The sequence below is a fragment of the Pristiophorus japonicus genome, chromosome 4 (assembly GCF_044704955.1).
Source record: "Pristiophorus japonicus isolate sPriJap1 chromosome 4, sPriJap1.hap1, whole genome shotgun sequence".
NCBI lineage: Eukaryota > Metazoa > Chordata > Chondrichthyes > Pristiophoridae > Pristiophorus > Pristiophorus japonicus.
Window position 1 is genome coordinate 192057008 of NC_091980.1, and position 19568 is coordinate 192076575.

The window sequence follows — 19568 nt, forward strand, 5'->3', positions numbered from 1 at the left end:
CAGGCGGCCAAAGGCTGCGCTGGCGCACTGGAGGCGCACTATCTTCGCATGACAAGTCTGTGAATGTAGCTGCCCGTGCATATCTGCACTGAGGTCAGAGCAGCCTGCTTTCTAGGCCAGGTTACACATTGTTTACATTAAGAGATTAAGTTATCTGTAACTAACAATAATACCATCTATGCCTTGCTAACCTTAAACACTAGTCTGTTTGCCCTAAAACTACAGACATCAGAAGGAAATCCTTGAGTAATAGTTGCTTAGTAGGCCTGGAACATCTTGGTACCGATATTTTGTGTAAAGGGATATGGAATGCAGATGCCTATGGATTAGTGCAGCTAGAAACAGTATAAATGGGGTGAGATCGCTTGCAATAAGTTAAAATAAATCAGAAGACGAGAGGCTTGAGCTCCAATGGATGTAATGTGCATTCTGTGTCACAGCATCTTTTGTAATCTTGGTATTGGCTGTATGTTTGTTCATTTAACCCTTAATAAACCTGCAAGTGTTTGACAGCATAATTCAAATTCAATTTTGTCACGTAGACCTAGGACTGCAGCCTCTGCCTATATTATAATAGATTGCCAGCATCAGGGTCATGCTGAATGCATTGTGTGCTTCCATATGGCCAACCATGTTAGATAATGTCCCTTGGTTCATATCTTCCACATTTGCTTCATCAACAAGAAGAAAGAATTGGGACAGTAGATTTTATTCCTTCACCTGTGAACAGCTGGTAGACCTAATCACATTCAAGTACTTAGTCAGCAATGCCATCCAAATTGTACCAGATATCTGGAACCAAATTGTGAATTAGTGTTAGAAACATAGAAAATAGGTGTAGGAGTAGGCCATTTGGCCCTTCGAGCCTGCACCCCCATTCGATAAGATCATGGCTGATCATTCCCTCAGTACCTCTTTCCTGCTTTCTCTCCATACCCCTTGATCCCTTTAGCCATAAGGGCTATATCTAACTCCCTCTTGAATATATCTAATGAACTGGCATCAACAACTCTCTGCGGCAGGGAATTCCACAGGTTAACAACTCTCAGAGTGAAGAAGTTTCTCCTCATCTCAGTCCTAAATGACCTACTCCTTATCCTAAGACTGTGTCCCCTGGTTCTGGACTTCCCCAACATCGGGAACATTCTTCTCGCATCTAATCTGTCCAGTCCCGTCAGAATTTTATATGTTTCTATGAGATCCCCTCTCATCCTTCTAAATTCCAATGTATAAAGGCCCAGTTGATCCAGTCTCTCCTCATATGTCAGCTCCGCCATCCCAGGAACCAGTCTGGTGAACCTTCGCTGCACTCCCTCAATAGCAATCCTCAGATTAGCAGACCAAAACTGAATACAATATTCCAGGTGATGCCTCACCAAGGCCCTGTACAAGTGCAGTAAGACCTCCCTGCTCCTATACTCAAATCCCCTAGTTATGAAGGCCAACATACCATTTGCCTTCTTTACCGCCTGCTGTACCTGTATGCCAACTTTTAATGACTGATGAACCATGACACCCAGGTCTCGTTGCATCTCCCCTTTTCCTATCTGCCACCATTCAGGTAATATTCTGTCTTTGCATTTTTGCCCCCAAAGTGGATAACCTCACATTTATCCACATTATACTGCATCTGTCATGCATTTGCCCACTCACCTAGCCTGTCTAAGTCACCCTGCAGCCTCTTAGCGTCCCCCTCACAGCTCACACCGCCACCCAGTTTAGTGTCATACATTTTCAATTTTTTCTTGTGAAGTGTAATTCGAACTGAAGGTTAATTTGATTCTACAACAAATAAAAGTTTTATTCTGCTTTTTGTAATGTTTCAATGCTAACACCATCATAGGGATCAACTATCATACAGGAGCATCTTGAATATTCAGCTATTTGATGCACTTTAATAATGTAGTGTCTCCATTCTCGTGCAGATGTAATTTTGTGGCCATCTCATTTTAATAGTTTCAATTTATGCATTCCAACATCTTGATCGATTTTCTATAAACTACAAGTGATATTTGGTGGAAAAACATGTAGACAACATGAATGTCTCAATTATTAATTGAGAGTGTACTTATTTCTGATGCACTGGTGCATTGTAAGAAGTATAAACTGCATTAACACTTTACCAAGGGTGGAGAGTGGTCAAGAGATAATTGGACGAATCAATTCTGAAGATGACACTGGTGTGAATGGGTTTTTCAGCGGCAAATCAGCAGGCATGAGCAGAGACAAGTGATTATGTGACTGGACTAGTAATCCAGAGGTCTGGACTAATAACCTGAAATAGACGTGAGTTCAAATTCCACCATGGCAGTTTGTGAATTTGAATTCAGTTAATTAAATAAATAATAGAATCAAAGAATCAGAGATATTTACAGCACGGAAAGAGGCCATTTCGGCGTCAGCCGACAAAGAGCTATCCAGCCTAATCCCACTTTCCAGCTCTTGGTCCGTAGCCCTCGAGGTTATGGCACTTCAAGTGCATATCCAAGTGCACTTTTTAAAAGTGGTGAGGGTTTCTGCCTCGACCACCCTTTCAGGCAGTGAGTTCTAGACCCCCACCACCCTCTGGGTAAAAGAATTTCCTCTCAAATTCTCTCTAAACCTCCTACCAATTACTTTAAATCTACGCTCCCTGATTGTTGACCGCTTTGCTAAGGGAAATAGGTCCTTCCCATCCACTCCATCTCGGCCCCTCATAATTTTATACACCTCAATAAGGTCTCCCCACAGCCTCTTCTGTTCCAAAGAAAACAAACCCAGCCTATCCAATCTTTCCTCATAGCTAAAATTCTCCAGTACAGGCAACATCCTCTTAAATCTCCTCTGTATCCTTTCCAATGCAATCACATCTTTCCTGTACTGTGGTGACCACAACTACATGCAGTACTCTAGCTATGGCCTAACTAGTGTTTTGTACAGTTCAAGCATAACCTCCCTGCTCTTGTATTCTGTGCCTCAGCTAATAAAGGCAAGTATTCCGTATGCCTTCTTAACCATCTGAACTACCTATCTTCAGGGATTTGTGGACATGCACTCCAACGTCCCTTTGTTCCTCGACACTTCTCAGTGTCCTACCATTTAATGTGTATTCCTTTGCCTTGTTGCCCTCCCCAAATGCATTACCTCACACTTCTCCAGATTGAATTCCATTTGCCATTGTTCTGCCCACCTGACCCATTGATATCTTCCTGTAGTCTACAGCTTTCTTCCTCATTATCAACACAGCCATTTTTTGTATCATCTGCAAACTTCTTAATCATACCCCCTACATTCAAGTCTAAATCATTGAGCTATACTACAAAAAAAAGGTGACCCAGTACTGAGCCCTGCAGAATTCCTCTGGAAACAGCCTTCCAGTCACAAAAACACCCATCAACCATTATCCTTTGCTTCCTGCCTCTGAGCCAATTTTGGATCCAACTTTCCATTTTGCGTTGGATCCCATGGGCTTTTACTCTCGTGACCAGTCTGCCATGTGGGACCTTATCAAGAGCCTTGCTAAAATCCATATACACTACATCAAATGCACTACCCTCATCGACCCTCCTTGTTACCTCCTCAAAAAATTCAATCAGGTTAGTAGACATGACCTTCCCGTAACAAATCCGTGCTGACTGTCCTTGATTAATACGTGTTTTTGTAAATAAAGATTTATCCTGTCCCTCAGAATTTTCTCCAATAATTTTCCCGCCAACGAGGTTAGGCTGACTGGCCTATAATTACTCGTCTATCTCTTTTTCTCCCTTTTTAAACAAAGGTACAACATTAGTAGTCCTCCAGTCCTCCATAACCACACCTGTAGCCAGAGATGATGGTCAGAGCCTCTGCTATTTACTCTTTTGTTTCTCTTGACAGCCTGGGATACATTTCATCCAGGCCTGGGGACTTATCCACTTTCACAGCTGCTAAACCTCTTAATACTTTTTCTCTCACTGTTTATTTCATCTAATATTTCACACTCCTCCTCCCTGATTGCAAAGTCTGCATCGTCCCTCTCCTATGTGAAAACAGATGCAAAGTATTCATTAAGACCTATACCAACTTCTTCCGCCTCCACACACAGATTACCTGTAATTGTGGAATAAAAATTTAGTATCAGTAATGGTGACCATGAACCTGTCGGATTGTCGTAAAAACCCAGCTGTGTCACTGATGTCCTTTAGGAAAGGAAACCTGTTATGTATGTAAACATTGTAACTGTGTAAGACTTGCCACCAGAGGGCGCAATTGTTGGAGGCCCAAGGGTCACCTGCACACCTCGTGCAAGGGAGTATAAAAGGTTGTCTGCCATGCTGCTTAGACACTCTGGAGTTGTATGAAAGAGACTAAGGTCACATCAGTTTTAGCTCACTGTACTCAGTCTTGTGGAGTTCTTCCATACTTAACAATTAGCGACGAGTAACAGATTACGAACTTTTATGTGGTCATGGCTGCCGTTAATATTTTAGAGAAATTTGTAGTGGCTGATGATTGGGAAGCCTTCATTGAGTGTCTCAACCAGTTATTCGTGGCCAACAAGCTGGATGGGGACGATATAGCGATCAAGCGCAGACCGATTCTCCTCACCGTGTGTGGGTCCACAATATACGGCCTCATCAAGAATCTGCTAGCACCGGAGAAACCAATGGAAAATGCATATACAGAGTTGTGTATGCTGGTTGGGAACCATCTCAAGCCGAAGGAAAGCGTCTTAATGGCCAGGTATCGCTTCTACACGCACTGCCGCTCTGAGGGCCAGGACGTGGCGAGTTATGTCGCCGACCTGAGACGCCTTGTGGGAACTTGCGAATTTGCTGGATTTTGGGGGGAAATACTGCGGGACTTTTTTGTGCTTGGCATCGGCCACGAGGTTTTCTTCGCGTGCTGCTGTCTGCCGAATCCCAAGACTTGAGCAAGGCCATCACGATAGCCCAGGCATTCATATCCACGAGCGTCAATACCAGACATAGAAACATAGAAACATGGAAAATAGCAGGAGTAGGCCATTCGGCCCTTTGAGCCTGCACCACCATTCAATAAGATCATGGCTGATCATTCATCTCAGTACCCATTTCCTGCTTTCTCTCCATACCCCTTGATCCCTTTAGCCACAAGGGCCATATCCAATGAACTGGCATCAACAACTCTCTGCGGTAGGGAATTCCACAGGTTAACAACTCTCTGAGTGAAGAAGTTTCTCCTCATCTCAGTCCTAAATGGCTTACCCCTTATCCTTAGACTGTGGCCCCTGGTTCTGGACTTCCCCAACATCGGGAACATTCTTCCTGCATCTAACCTGTCCAGTCCCGTCAAAATGTTATATGTTTCTATGAGATCCCCTCTCATCCTTCTAAACTCTAGTGAATACAGGCCCAGTCGATCCAGTCTCTCCTCATATGTCAGTCCAGCCATCCCGGGAATCATTCTGGTGAACCTTCAATAGCAAGAACGTCCTTCCTCAGATTAGGAGACCAAAATTGAACACAATATTCCAGGTGAGGCCTCACCAAGGCCCTGTACAACTGCAGTAAGACCTCCCTGCTCCTATACTCAAATCCCCTAGCTATGAAGGCCAACATACCATTTGCCTTCTTCACCATCTGCTGTACCTGCATGCCAACTTTCAATGACTGATGTACCATGACGCCCAGGTCTCGTTGCACTTCCCATTTTCCTAATCTGCCGCCGTTCAGATAATATTCTGCCTTCGTGTTTTTGCTCCCAAAGTGGATAATCTCACATTTATCCACATGATACTGCATCTGCCACACGTTTGCCCACTCACCTAACCTGTCCAAGTCACCCTGCAGCCTTTTAACGTCCTCCTCACAGCCCACACTGCCACCCAGCTTCGTGTCATCTGCAAACTTTGAGATATTACACTCAATTCCCTCATCCAAATCATTAATGTATATTGTAAATAGCTGGGGTCCCAGCACTGAGCCCTGTGGTATCCCACTAGTCACTGCCTGCCATTCTGAAAAGGACCCGTTTATCTCCACTCTCTGCTTCCTGTCTACCAACTAGTTCTCTATCCACGTCAGTACATTACCCCAATACCATGTGCTTTAATTTTGCACACCAATCTCTTGTGTGGGACCTTGTCAAAAGCCTTTTGAAAGTCCAAATACACCACATCCACTGGTTCTCCCTTGTCCACTCTACCAGTTAATTCCTCAAAAAATTCTAGAAGATTTGTCAAGCATGATTTCCCTTTCATAAATCCATGTTGACTTGGGCCGATCCCATCACTGCTTTCCAAATGTGCTGCTATTTCATCTTTGATAATTGATTCCAACATTTTCCCCACTACTGATGTCAGGTTAACCAGTCTATAATTCCCCGTTTCTCTCTCCCTCCTTTCTTAAAAAATGGTGTTACATTAGCTACCCTCCAGTCCATAGGAACCGATCCAGAGTCGATAGACTGTTGGAAAATGATCACCAATGCATCCACTATTTCTAGGGCTACTTCCTTAAGTACTCTGGGATGCAGACTATCAGGCCCCGGGGATTTATCGGCCTTCAATCCCATCAATTTCCCTAACACAATTTCCCGCCTAATAAGGATTTCCTTTAGTTCCTCCTTCTCACGAGACCCTCGGTCCCCTAGTATTTCTGAAAGGTTATTTGTGTCTTCCTTCATGAAGACAGAACCAAAGTACTTGTTTAACTGGTCCGCCATTTCTTTGTTCCCCATTATAAATTCACCTGAATCTGACTGCAAGGGACCTATGTTTGTTTTCACTAATCTTCCCAGCATCGAAGCTCACCGGCAAGTATGGTGCATAAAATAACGTCTCTAACAGTAAACGTCTCTAGTGGGCAGAACTGCATATGGCAGGGCCTACACGTCTGTAGCTGCAAGACCTAGGATGACTCAGAGTCCGCCATCGGGCGTAAATGCAAATCCATTAGCACCATGTTGGCGCTGCGGGGGTAATCATTGAGCCCATCAATGTCAATTCAAGCACTACGTGTGCAAAGGCTGTGAAACAATGGGGCACCTCCAGCGAATGTGCAAGAGTGCTGCAACTCACCACTTGGCAGAGTCGGCAGAACAAACAAGAGAGGCAACTCAACCCAGGGAAGAAGTGTATCGGGTACACACCTTCACCACCAAGAGCCCTCCTATCATGCTGAAAGTCAAATTGAACGATATTCCGGTATCAATGGAGTTGGACACGGGGGCGAGTCAGCCAATTATGAGCCAGAAGGCTTTTGAGAAACTGTGGGACAACAAGGCACAAAGGCCTAAACTGAGCCCGATTCAGACAAAGCTGCGCACCTACACCAAAGAGCTCATACCAGTCATTGGCAGTGCGGCAGCTAAGGTATCGTACGATGGAGCTGTGCATGATTTATCACTGTGGATTATACCAGGCGATGGCCCAATGCTATTCGGCAGAAGCTGGCTGGGAAAGATTCGATGGAACTGGGACAATATCAAAGCACTATCTTCAATGGATGATGCCTCGTGCGCCCAAGTTCTGAGCAAGTTTCTGTCGCTATTTGAACCAGGCATCGGCAACATCACAGGCGTCAAGGTGCAGATCCATCTTGTCCCCAATGCAAGGCCCGTTCATCACAAGGCTCGAGCGGTTCCATATATGATGAGGGAGAAAGTCGAGATCGAACTGGACAGACTTCAACAAGAGGGAATCATATCACCAGTCGAGTTCAACAAGTGGGCCAGTCCGATTGTTCCGATGTTGAAAAGCGATGGCACGGTCAGAATCTGCGGAGACTACAAGGTAACGATCAACCGAGTCTCGTTACAAGACTAGTACCCGCTACCCAAGGCGGATGATCTGTTCGCAACGTTAGCAGGATGGGGTATGTCGTTCACCAAGTTGGACCTAACCTCCGCCTACATGACACAGGGGCTGGCTGAATCTTCGAAAAGATGACAGGCATCAACACACACAAAGGACTGTTTATATACCACAGGTGCCTTTTTGGGATTCGCTCGGCAGCTGCCATCTTCCAGAGGAACATGGAGAGTCTGCTGAAATCGGTTCCACGCAACGTTGTGTTTCAAGACGACATCCTGATCACCAGTCGTGGCACCACCGAACACCTGCACAACCTAGAAGAGGTTCTAAGTCGACTAGACAGAGTGGGACTCAGGCTGAAATGCTCCAAGTGTGTTTTCCTGGCGCCAGAGGTCGAATTTTTGGGGAGAAAGATTGCGGCAGACAGCATCAGACCCACGGACTCAAAGACAGAGGCCATCAAGAATGCACCCAGACCACAGAATGTGATGGAGCTGCATTCGTTCCTGGGACTCCTCAACTATTTTGGTAACTTTCTACCCGGGTTAAGCACTTTTTTGGAACCGTTGCACATGTTGCTACGTAAGGGTGACGACTGGGTAAATCTCAAGAGACAGCCTTTGAGAAGGCCAGAAACCTACTTGTTCTAATAAGTTACTTGTACTGTATGACCCGTGTAAATGATTAGTGCTAGCTTGTGATGCATCTTCTTACGGGGTCGGCTGTGTGTTACAGCAAACCAATGTATCGGACAAACTTCAATCGGTTGCATACACGTCTAGAAGTCCGTCTAAAGCTGAAAGAGCCTACAATATGGTCGAGAAAGAGGCATTAGCATGTTTATATGGGGTTAAGAAAATGCACCAATACCTATTTGGACTTTGGTTTGAGCTTGAAACCGACCACAAACCGCTCATTTCGCTGTTTTCAGAAAGCCAAGGTATAAACACCAATGCTTCATCCCGCATCCAAAGATGGGCACTAACATTGTCCGCCTATGACTATGTTATCCACCACAGACCAGGCACAGAGAACTGTGCTGATGCCCTCAGTCGGCTACCATTGCCCACTACCGGGGTGGAAAATGGCGCAGCCAGCAGACTTGCTTCTGATCATGGATGCTTTTGAGAGCGAGGGGTCACCCGTCACTGCTCGCCAGATCAGGACCTGGGCCAGCCAGGATCCTGTGCTATCACTTGTAAATTGCGTCCTCAATGGGAGCTGGTCGGCCGTTCCCGGGGAAATGCAAGATGAAATTAAGCCGTTTCACCGACACAAAGCTGAAATGTCCATCCAGTCGTATTGTCTCTTTTGGGGTAATTGCATGGTTTTGCCAAAAAAAAAAGCAGGGAAATGCAGGGAGAGTGACTTGTCATCAAGGCAGCATTTGACTAAGTGTGGCATCAAGGAACACAAGTAAAATTGAAGTCAATGGGGATCGGGGGAAAGCTATCTTCTAGCTAGACTTATAACTAGCACAAAGGAAGATGGTTGTGGTTGTTGGAGGTTAATCATCAGCCCCAGGATATCGCCATGGGAGCTCCTCAGGCAGTGTCCTAGACCCAGCTATCTTAACCTGTTTCATCAATGACCTTCCCTCCATCATAGGGTCAGAAGTAGGGATGTTTGCAGATGACTGCATTGTGTTCAGTTCCATTCGTAATTCCCCAGATAATGAAGCATTCCTGCCCGCACCAGCAAGACCTGGACACCATCCAGTCTTGGGTTGATAAATGGCAAGTAATATTCGCGCCACACAAATGCCAGGCAATGACCATCTACAAGAAGAGAGAGCCTAGCCATCTCCCCTTGACAATCAATGGCATTACCATCGTTGAATCCCCCACTCTCATCATCCTTGGTGCCATTGATCAGTATGTTAACTGGACCACATACATAAATACTGTGGCTACAAGAGCAGGTCAGCGGCTGGGTTATTCTGCAGCAAGTGACTCACCTCCTGACTCCCCAAAGCCTTTGCACCACCGACAAGGTACAAGTCAGTAGTGTGATGGAATACTCTCCACTTGCCTGAATGAGTGCAGCTCCCGCTTGATCGACACCCCATCCACCACCTTAAAGATTCACTTCCTTCACCACCAGTATTTATGTGTCTGATTAAGATGCACTGTAGTAATTCACCAAGGCTTCTTCAACAGCACCTCCCAAACCTGCGACCTTGACCACCTAGAAGGACAAGGGCAGTAGGCGCCTGGGAACACCAACACATCCAAGTTCCCTTACCATCCTGACTTGGAAATGTATCGCTGTTGCTTCAGCCTCGCTGGGCCAAGATCTGGAACTCTCTCCCTAACAGCAATGTGGGAGTGACTTCACCACACGGACTGTAATGGTTCAAGAAGGCGACTCACTGCCTTCTCAAGGGCAATCAGAGATGGGCAATAAATTCTGGCCATGGCAGCGACACCCACATCCCATGAATGAATAAATAAAGATAGATGTAGGTCAGGGGTGGGCAATTATTTGGGCTGGAGGGCCACTTAACAAGTTTTGGTGATCTGTTGAGGGCCGCTCCCCAGCTCCTGCTGCTGGAAGAGATACTGCGCATGCGCGGCTCATGGCCTCAGTGTTCTACTAGAGAAGGTTTTGGCTCATTAAAAGGCATGGTGGAGAGTTTGAAAGGTGGTGGTGAAGAGGTAGAGCTGGGTGTCATGGCCATACATGTGAAAGCTGACCCCATGCGTGAAGATGATGTCACCAAATGCCAGCATGTGGATGAGGAAGAAGGCGGCTGGCAAGGATGGATTGTTGTGGGACTCCGCTGGTGGCAGTGGGAGCTGGAAGGAGAAACCATTGGGAGAGATCCTCTGGCTTCCAATTGGATAGTTAAGGGTGGAAATAAGCAAGAGCAGTCCCATGGAGCTGGACGACAGAGGAGATTTAAGTTGTAATTGGAGGGTGGGGCAGCAGGGGGGAGTCAGTGTTGTATATGTAACTGACTTATTTTACATAAATAGAATATAAATCGTCGTGTTAAATTGTACATCAAATCCTCAGTATAAAGCTCTGCACTGTAGCACTCTGTTAAATGGTTTGGTTCAGATTCACACACTTCCATGTTGTTTTTGTGTTGCTGGACATTCAGCATAGTGTTCATCTTATAACCTACATAGTGCCTGCCTTCCAGGGAACGTGTTTTGATGGTGATAAAATGCCTATGGTTAGATTCCTCTAGAAATGTCATGAAATTTGGTTAAATGTTCTTACTGTCAACAAATTTCATGTACCGCAGTGTGAGAGTACACAAAGTATTCCCAGGAATGATCAGTTTTGAACTGGTGCATTTCTAGCCAATGGTTTCAAAGAGGGAATAGTAGTACAGGTACTGACACTTTGACAGCTGTAGACCAACTCATGTTTTGATATGTTATAAACTTGAGGTAAAATGGAGCTTCTGAATGATCTTGACAGCACTCATTTTATTAAGATTACCTGGAAGTAATTACAACAGAGTAATCTAATTGAAAGGGATTTTGATGGTATCATAAACCACAAGAGCAATGCATGAGCAGTTTGTAAGTGTTGTCTGAAGTTTTCACTTTGATTACGACACTAAAATTGCTCCCTGGTATATGTACTGTTTCATTGTAGCATGTTTTGTTCTGGTTTTGGTGCATTTTTGTGATGGCAACTGCTGCTTTGTCCTTGACAAAAGATGATCTTCACAGAAGCAGATTAATGTATTATATGTAATATATGCAGTTGATTATCATGATGTTCAGTATTTATTTATAACTGGATAAAGAACAAAAATATTTCTGTACTAATGCAGCAGATTTAACAATCCTATCTGATAAACTGATACAACACATGTGAAAACATTGCCACCAGAACGATTTCACCCTCCCATAATTTTTATTAGTCAGCAAGTCATACTGTACTGTGGCAGTGAGGCCTCTTACACACAATCCAAATTACAAGTATTGCTTTTTATTTCAAAAGGTGTATTTTTCTATCTGCTTTAATCATTGTCTGGCCCCATTACGCTGTGTCAATAGGCAAAGTCAGTCTCCAATGTTTTGTTTTATTTTTCTATACTTTTAAAATGTTATTCTCTTGCTTTCTCATTATCATCCCTTTCCCTCCCTCTCAGGTGTTCTCTCTGTTTTCTCCCCCACCCTCACTTGCAATATCACATAACATTCTTCAGTTGAGTATGAGCTTGTAAACGTCTGTGTCTGTCAATATGACCATTGACCTCCATACTTTAATTTATGCAAAATTGCATCTGGGAGTTTACAACCCACCTATTCAAGCTTCAGCATGTTAATACATCAATGTGTTAGGCACTATTCATCCTGGCCTTGTGAATTCAACACTCAATCCAGGCAGTCATGTCTGAAGAGAATTGGAGAAAGAAATTAAACGCCCACAATTTCAAAAATAATTTGAATTAAAAATTGCATTTATTATGATCCAGCACCCTGGAAGAACATTATTGTACTCTGAAGTTTGCCACAGTCAGCAAATCTCTTTAGTGGTTAATCTCTGTGCAGACAATGTGAATAGTCTAAAGGCAAACTTAACTAAAATCATCATATCTTTCTTTTGTAGGTTGGGAGGAACAGTATCTGCATACAAGATAGTACCCGATGAGGTTGATGAAATCAAGGTAATTGACTAATTTTATTTGTTTCTGAAGGGCTGGATCACACTTGACTTTGGTTGATTCCTGTGAATCTATACTTGGCAATTTTCAACAGAGTATAACAACTTTTCAAATTCACATGGTAATTCGTTTTAGTGCAATTTCACAAAAATGGCCTGCTTTAATTACCAAGCCAGGTAACAATTCTTTCCTGGTCCTCTTCATTTTGTTAATGAAAATCTTGATGATTTTACATTTGATTCGCTGAAGATGTTAAAATGATGTATGGCTATATAGCTTTAGATCCATGTGATTGTTGAGTGGGGCTGTTTTATCTACATGATGATCATGGTCCATTACTTCATGAAATGTGGCAGTGTTGACGTGTGTCCCTTCAGTTTCATAACATGGCAATTCTACACCCACATGGACAGTTCGGCAGTCGTCATTCTGTAGTTTGCACTTTAGTGTTTGACAGCAAATGCTGAAGTATTGGCAGGGATAATGTCTGACTGTATACTTTGTCCTGTTTGTCTCACTGTGTTCTTTTCTGATTCTCCAGCATTTCAGTTGTGGTATGGTTCTGGGTCCCTCACAGCAGTAGAGAGCACAACTCCAATTTTTTGGTGATGTCGAGATTTTCCTTACCAATGCACTGGACTTGTTTCCAGAGCTTGGATACAGAGCAAACCTGAATTTTTAATTACCCGAATTCTAAGGCCAAATTAACCAGATCACATACTCTTCACTGTGTATACGCAGGACAAAATTCCTCTGGGGCGCTAACAGGTGGCGCTAACCAACTGAATTTCTAGTCCCTAATGTTTTCTGCTGAACTATGTTACTCAGATTTTGTAAGATACCGTGCAGTTGGTTGACTGCATGATGTCAGTTTGAAGAATGCATAATCCACTTTTGAACAGCCCAGAATTAGCTACAGCAGTGAATGTTGCAGATTGTAGGGTTCATAGAATCATGCAGTACAGAAGGAGGCCATTTGTCCCATTGTGCCTGTGCCGGCTCTTTGAAAGAGCTATCCAATTAGTCCCACTCCACTGCTCTTTCACCATAGCCTAGCAAGTACTTACTTATCCAATTCCCTTTTGAAAGTTACTATTGGATCTGATTCCATCACCCTTTCAGGCATTGAATTCCAGATCACAACAACTCGATGTGCAAAAACTCTCCTCATCTCCCCTCTGGTTCTTGTTGCTAATTACCTTCAATCTGTATCCTCTGGTTACCGACCCAACAGGCAGTGATAACAGTTTCTCCGTCTGTAATCTATCAAAATCCTTCATAATTTTGGCCACTTGTATTAAATCTCTCCTTAACCTTTTCTGCTCTAAGTTGAACAATTCCAGCTTCTCTCCATATAACGAAAGTCCCTTATCGCTGGTATTATTCTTGTAAATCTCCTCTATACCCTCTCCAAAGCCTTGACATCCTTCCTAATATGTGGTACCCAGAATTGGACACAATACTCCAGCTGCAGAATATTGGAATGACTTTAATAGACAGGTATTGAATCACTTAATGTGCAGAAGAGAGAGAGAGAGAGAGAGAGCATAGTTTAGGTGGTCACATTGTTCTGGAAACTTGAGATCAAAAAATAATTGGTAGCCAACACATAATTATCCACCTTGGGGAGCAGCGCGAACTGGTGCAGGAGGTGCAGCGAAGAGTGACGTCAGCAAGGTCCAGGTCGGCGATTGGAGTGTGGGCAGATACAGCAGGAGCGGCGAGGTCGGGGCGAAGGAACGGCAAGAGAATGTAGAGGGACATGATCGGGGCCCAGGGGAGGCGTGAGTTTGGGGCCAGGGGCCCAGGGGCAGCCCACACTGCGATATGTGTGCGCACTAGGTCCGTGCAGCAGAGCTGGTCTCCAGTCGTCTTGGGTAATCCTTGCCAGTGGACCGAGACCTAGCTCTGTCAAGCCCATGTGGTGCCTGGTGTGCAACAGCCACCACACGTTAAAAAAATCCATGCACAGGCATCTTCCACCCCTTCAGGATGTAGTTCGGGTCCTTCATTCGAAACACCTGTGAACTCATCCTTTTTTGGCGTGGAAGCAAGTCATCCTCGTTTCGAGGGACCGCCTATGATGATGATGATGATGGTCATGGTTCACAGTTTTTGATAATGTGTATATTAAAATATTAGAACCAGATCTGAACGAATCATTGTGCTTTCTGTTTGTGTACTTGCATGTGAAGTAATGATGGACAGGTACAGGGTGTGAAGGAATATCTTGGAATATTGATCTAACTAACTCCAGTTTAAAAAATAGATTAGGTGCAAGTGGACTGTAGAACTTTGTAAATTCTCATCTCTTGGAATATTGAGAAGTACTGCAATGTCATTAGATGTATTTTTCCACTGTTGGTCTAAGAAGTAGTTGTGACGAGCATGAAATTGAAATAAAGAAATCCTTCCAGTTATGTTGTGCCTTATTAAGCCATTGAAATGTCTGCCCAGATCAATCCCTGTTAACAAAGATCGGAGCAGTGTCAGAACTTGGTTATCAAAACGGTTAGTAGCTGATTTTGTTCTAGCGTTAAAAAAAAAGGTAAAAATATGCTTATAAGATGATTACATTATCTTATCATCCATGGATAATAAGTATAAGCAGAAAATACTGTCCGGCTCTGAATCATACAATCAAATCTAAGCAAAATGTGACTGATAAATTTAATGTACAAACTCTTAAACATTTGTCTTGATCAATCATACAAATCACGAATAAAAATGTGATAATATTTTATGCTATTTGATGCAGCAGATATCTTACAGTAGTTCTTTAGCAGTGATGCTTATTTTGCATGGTTAATAATTTTGAAACACTTTTCATATTGCTGTGCCTATTTGCTGGCTGCAATAAACAGTCCTTTAATATCAGTGTTTGTATATGTCTTGGTAGGTCATAATGGCATTTTTCGCATGGATTTACTTAAACTGCTTTATATACACTGCTTGTATGTAATGCCAGTGCTAAAAATACTTGACTAATTAATTTTCTGCATGCATGACAATGCAAGGGGCAAACAATGGCTGAGAGTGAGTCAACAGATGCTAGTGACCTTCAAAAGGTGCTGATGGTGGGAAAGCTTAAGCTGTTCCTGAATTTCAAGAATGGAGATTAGGAAGCAGATTTCAGAGCAGAACTTCAAGAATGGTAATCTCTGGATTACTTCGCCAGCTAGGTGTTAGAATAGGGAATGATAGGAAGAGTAGGGAGCTCAACACATAGCTAAAAGGGTGGTAACAAGAAGAGAGTTGCTGTTTTAGGGGGCGTTGACACCAGTTCTGCAGAGGATGGTAACTATTCAGCATGGATAGGCTACATCTAAATAGGAAGAGACCTAATGAACAGGCAAAACAAATATAGGGAAGTGAAAATTCATTGAAACTGGGAAGGCAGGGGGACAAGGAAAATCCAAATAATCTGGAAGAGTGACAGTGGTTAGAAATGGTGTCCCACATAGTTCTGTTCTGGGACCGCTACCGTTCATCATCATCATCATCATCATAGGCGGTCCCTCGAACGAGGATGATTTGCTTCCACGAGAGTTCACAGATGTTTCAATGAAGGACCGGATGTTCCAGTCCTGAACTCCAATTGAGGGGCTGGAAGATGCCTTGTGCGTGGATTTTTTTAACATGTGGTGACCGTTGCACATCAGCCACCACACGGGCTGGACAGAGCTAGGCCTTTATCCAGTGGCAAGGGTCGAACCAGGACGATGGAGATCTGATCTGCTGCACGGATCTAGTGCGCGCACATATTGCAGTGTGGGCAGGCCCGTGTTGCCCCTGGGCCCTCGGCTCGTCTGGGCCCTGTACCTTCGCCCACGATGTTCCAGGGCCCGGTGCTCCAGCTCTATAGCCCCGACCTGCTACCGTTCACTGTGTACAACAATCACAGATATAGGGCCAGAGGGAGTACTGTACAAATTTGCAAAGAAAGTGCTAAGAATACTAAATTAGGAAACAGTTCTGGAATTTCCAGGAACTTTTCAATGAAACTTTGCATAAAAGTAGAGTTGCGCTATTTTTCCCACGGAAATTTGTGTGCAACTTATTTACGCCTCTTTCGAGTTGGATCTCCACTACCCGTAAATTTCCTTGATCTTTTCCGCCACTTCCTAGATATATCTGCCGCTCATTAACTTAACTCTGCCACCAATGCAAAAGAATGTGAGGTTCCTGCATTTAGGCAAACAATGCGATGCTGTTGATTTATGCCCAAAAATTGAGACACAGTAGGCCACCCGATATTGGCATAATTCAGCTGTTTGTAGTTTTACAGATGTTTTCACATGATTATTTTTGTCACTGAGACCACCACTAAACTTAACCAAAGAGCGGTCAGTCTCTGAGCCAGAGATTTTTCGAACAGCCCTTGGCACCAATTTCTAGAAGGTTCCAGCAGTTAAAATGGTCTTCCCAATAGTAGACATACACCTGTTCAATATCATCATGGAAAAAGAAGAGGAGCAACAGAGGCAGGAGACAGCACCTTATCCACTATTATCTACCCGCACCCTCCCCCCCCTCCCGCCCCCCCCCCCCCACTCCCGAGAGTCTACATGTCATTGCAGGACCTGTCGGAGGAGCTATGCGTCCATAGACTGCACATCACAAAGGAAGCTATCTTTGTGTAAGTCTTCAGCATGACCTCAAGCTTCAGTCTCCTTCCCATAGGTTATTATTCATCAAGCAGTATGGTACAATGGCCCTAAACATCTACAGGTCTGGAAGCTTTCAGTCAGCCACAGGGGACTTCTGCAGTGTAAGCCAGAGAGCTGTAAGGGCTTGAATTTGCCAGATCGCAGATGTCCTCCATTGCAGGGCACCAGAATTCAAACTTATGGAATGTCACAAGTGGAACAAAGATAGTGGGTCATGCAGTTCTCATCATCATAGGCAGTCTTTTGAAATGAGGATGACTTGCTTCCATGCCAAAAAAGGGTGAGTTCACAGGTGTTTCAATGAAGGACCTAATATTCCAGGTCCTGGACTACATCCCGAAGGGTGGAAGTTGCCTGTGCGTGGATTTTTTTAACGTGTGGTGGCCGTTGCACACCAGCCACCACACGGGCTTGACAGAGCAAGGTCTTGATCCAATGGCAAGGATTAACCAAGACGACTGGAGACCTGCTCTGCTGCACGGGTCTAGTGTGCGCACACATCGCAGTGTGGGCTGGTTCGCGCTGCCCCTGGGCCCTCACCTCTTCTGGCCTTGAACTCTCACCTCTCCTGGGCCTGATCATGTCCCTCTACAATCTCTTGCCGCTCCTTCGCCCAGACCTCGCCACTCCTGCTGCATATCAGAATCACTAGCTTCCCAAGGGCGCAGGGGGCGATTGATGGAACCCACGTGTAACTCAGTACCCTGTGACTTACATCAATGGCAAGGGATTCCATTCACTTAATGTGATGCATAACAGCGGATTCTTCATATTAAGGCGTGGAACACTGTGAACTGCCATGATGTCCTTATTCTTCACCATTCTGCCATCATGCAGCTTTTCAGCGAGAATGTGAGTCAATAGTTGGATCGAGGGAGACTGCCTACCCTCTGCTGCCATAGCTTCTCCCACCGTGTGACTTAAGATCACCCTCCTCTGAGTTGCTGTCGATGTTTACTTCATATTTGTCCAGATAGTTCCAGTAACTTGGGGTTTTCCTGCATCTGTTTGTCCTGTCTCCCTCTGCTGTCCCTATGATGGTCAATCCCTTCTTTCTTTTTACACTGTCCATATTCTGAACTGTCTGCCACTGTCTATATTCAGATGACAACATTCTGGAGAGTACAATCCAGAAACCCCTTCCCTTCTCTGATTGCTGCTCAAGCCCAGTTCCCTGACACTTATTGCAAAAGTGCCGCCCTTTAATGGCCCACATCACACACACATCAAGAGGCTTTGTTGGCATTATAATTTGTTGGAGCTGAGTTAGGGGAAGCAGATGATGTGCCCTTTAAATGTGACCCAGTCTCCAGTAACTGAAGGAGGGAGAGGAGTCACCAGCCGCAATCCCTGGGCAGACTAACCTGGCCGGTGGGAGAGGGGCAGTTCACTGTTGTATAATGTCTTTTATTACAGGAGTCAGACAGCTTTGCTGCTTGTCCCTATGTACTGAGCCTCACCAACTTAAAGCTAGATTTCTGTGGTGGGATATGGTATGCAAATTTGGTTTTATTTTTATAACTTGCTATTTATTGAAACAAGTCATAAAATTGCATGAGATCTTTGGTTGAAGTTACTTGTATTGATGTTTTTGTAGAATCAGTGGAATGTACTTGCTGCTTCTCATTGCGATCGATAGTGTAGAAACCTCACAGGAGTCATTTTTATTTAAACATTACTTACCATTCTTTTGCGTTCTTGCTTTGGTTTATAAATTATATTGTAATTCATCTCACCAAAATATTTGTATTCTACCAAACAAAAAGATTCAAATATTTTATTTGGCCCTTGGTGATACTGAGATGCTCACCTGAGGACAATGCAGTAACATTTGCAAACAGTGGGCAAATGATGTGATCCAAAGTCATGTGATCAAATTTCATGTGATCAGAAATTACATGATTAGATACCACATGATCAACCCTCCAGGAATACGTCCCACCAGAATTGGCAACCCAAAAGTTAAACTCCACTGAATTCTAATTTATACTGTCTTAATTTAGACAGTAACCAAACTGCCACAGCAAAGAACAGCTATTCACACTTTTTTGTAACAAATCAATTTCCTATTACTGCCTCAAATGAGCTCACAGGTATGGCACTAAATAAACAACTTCAAACAGCTCTTTGTATTGAAATATTGATGAAGTAAATTAAAATAGATTTAAACTCAAAATATAGAAACCACATATAAATGGAAATTTCCGTATGTGTGCCCTAATCACTTCTTACAGTTTGAGACATATGACATCTATGACTGTTTCCTGAACTGCCTCTAGGGCCCGTACATCTTCCCTGCATCTCAGTGACCAGAAGAGGGCACTGTACTCAGTGTAGTCTGACCAGAGCACTATAATATGACTTCCTCTGACTTGTACACTACTGTACATCTATAGTCTTGATTTGTTGATTGCCACTCTACATTGGTTGAACATATCTACTGAAACCTCTCGACCTCTCTCAACTTTATCCTCAGCTATTTTCATAGTTCTGGAGTGTAACTTTTTAGCAGGAC

General features: G+C 43.9%; 1 protein-coding gene across 11 annotated transcripts in view; it reads left to right on the plus strand.

Annotated features, from left to right (window-relative positions):
• Positions 1-19568, plus strand: part of LOC139263213 (gephyrin) — a 903368-nt gene that overhangs the window by 399018 nt on the left and 484782 nt on the right. For all 11 annotated transcript variants that reach the window (XM_070878953.1, XM_070878963.1, XM_070878956.1 and 8 more), the window contains exon 3: positions 12329-12386. In XM_070878953.1, the coding sequence (XP_070735054.1) occupies positions 12329-12386 (58 nt within the window). The remainder of the gene's footprint in view (positions 1-12328; positions 12387-19568) is intronic.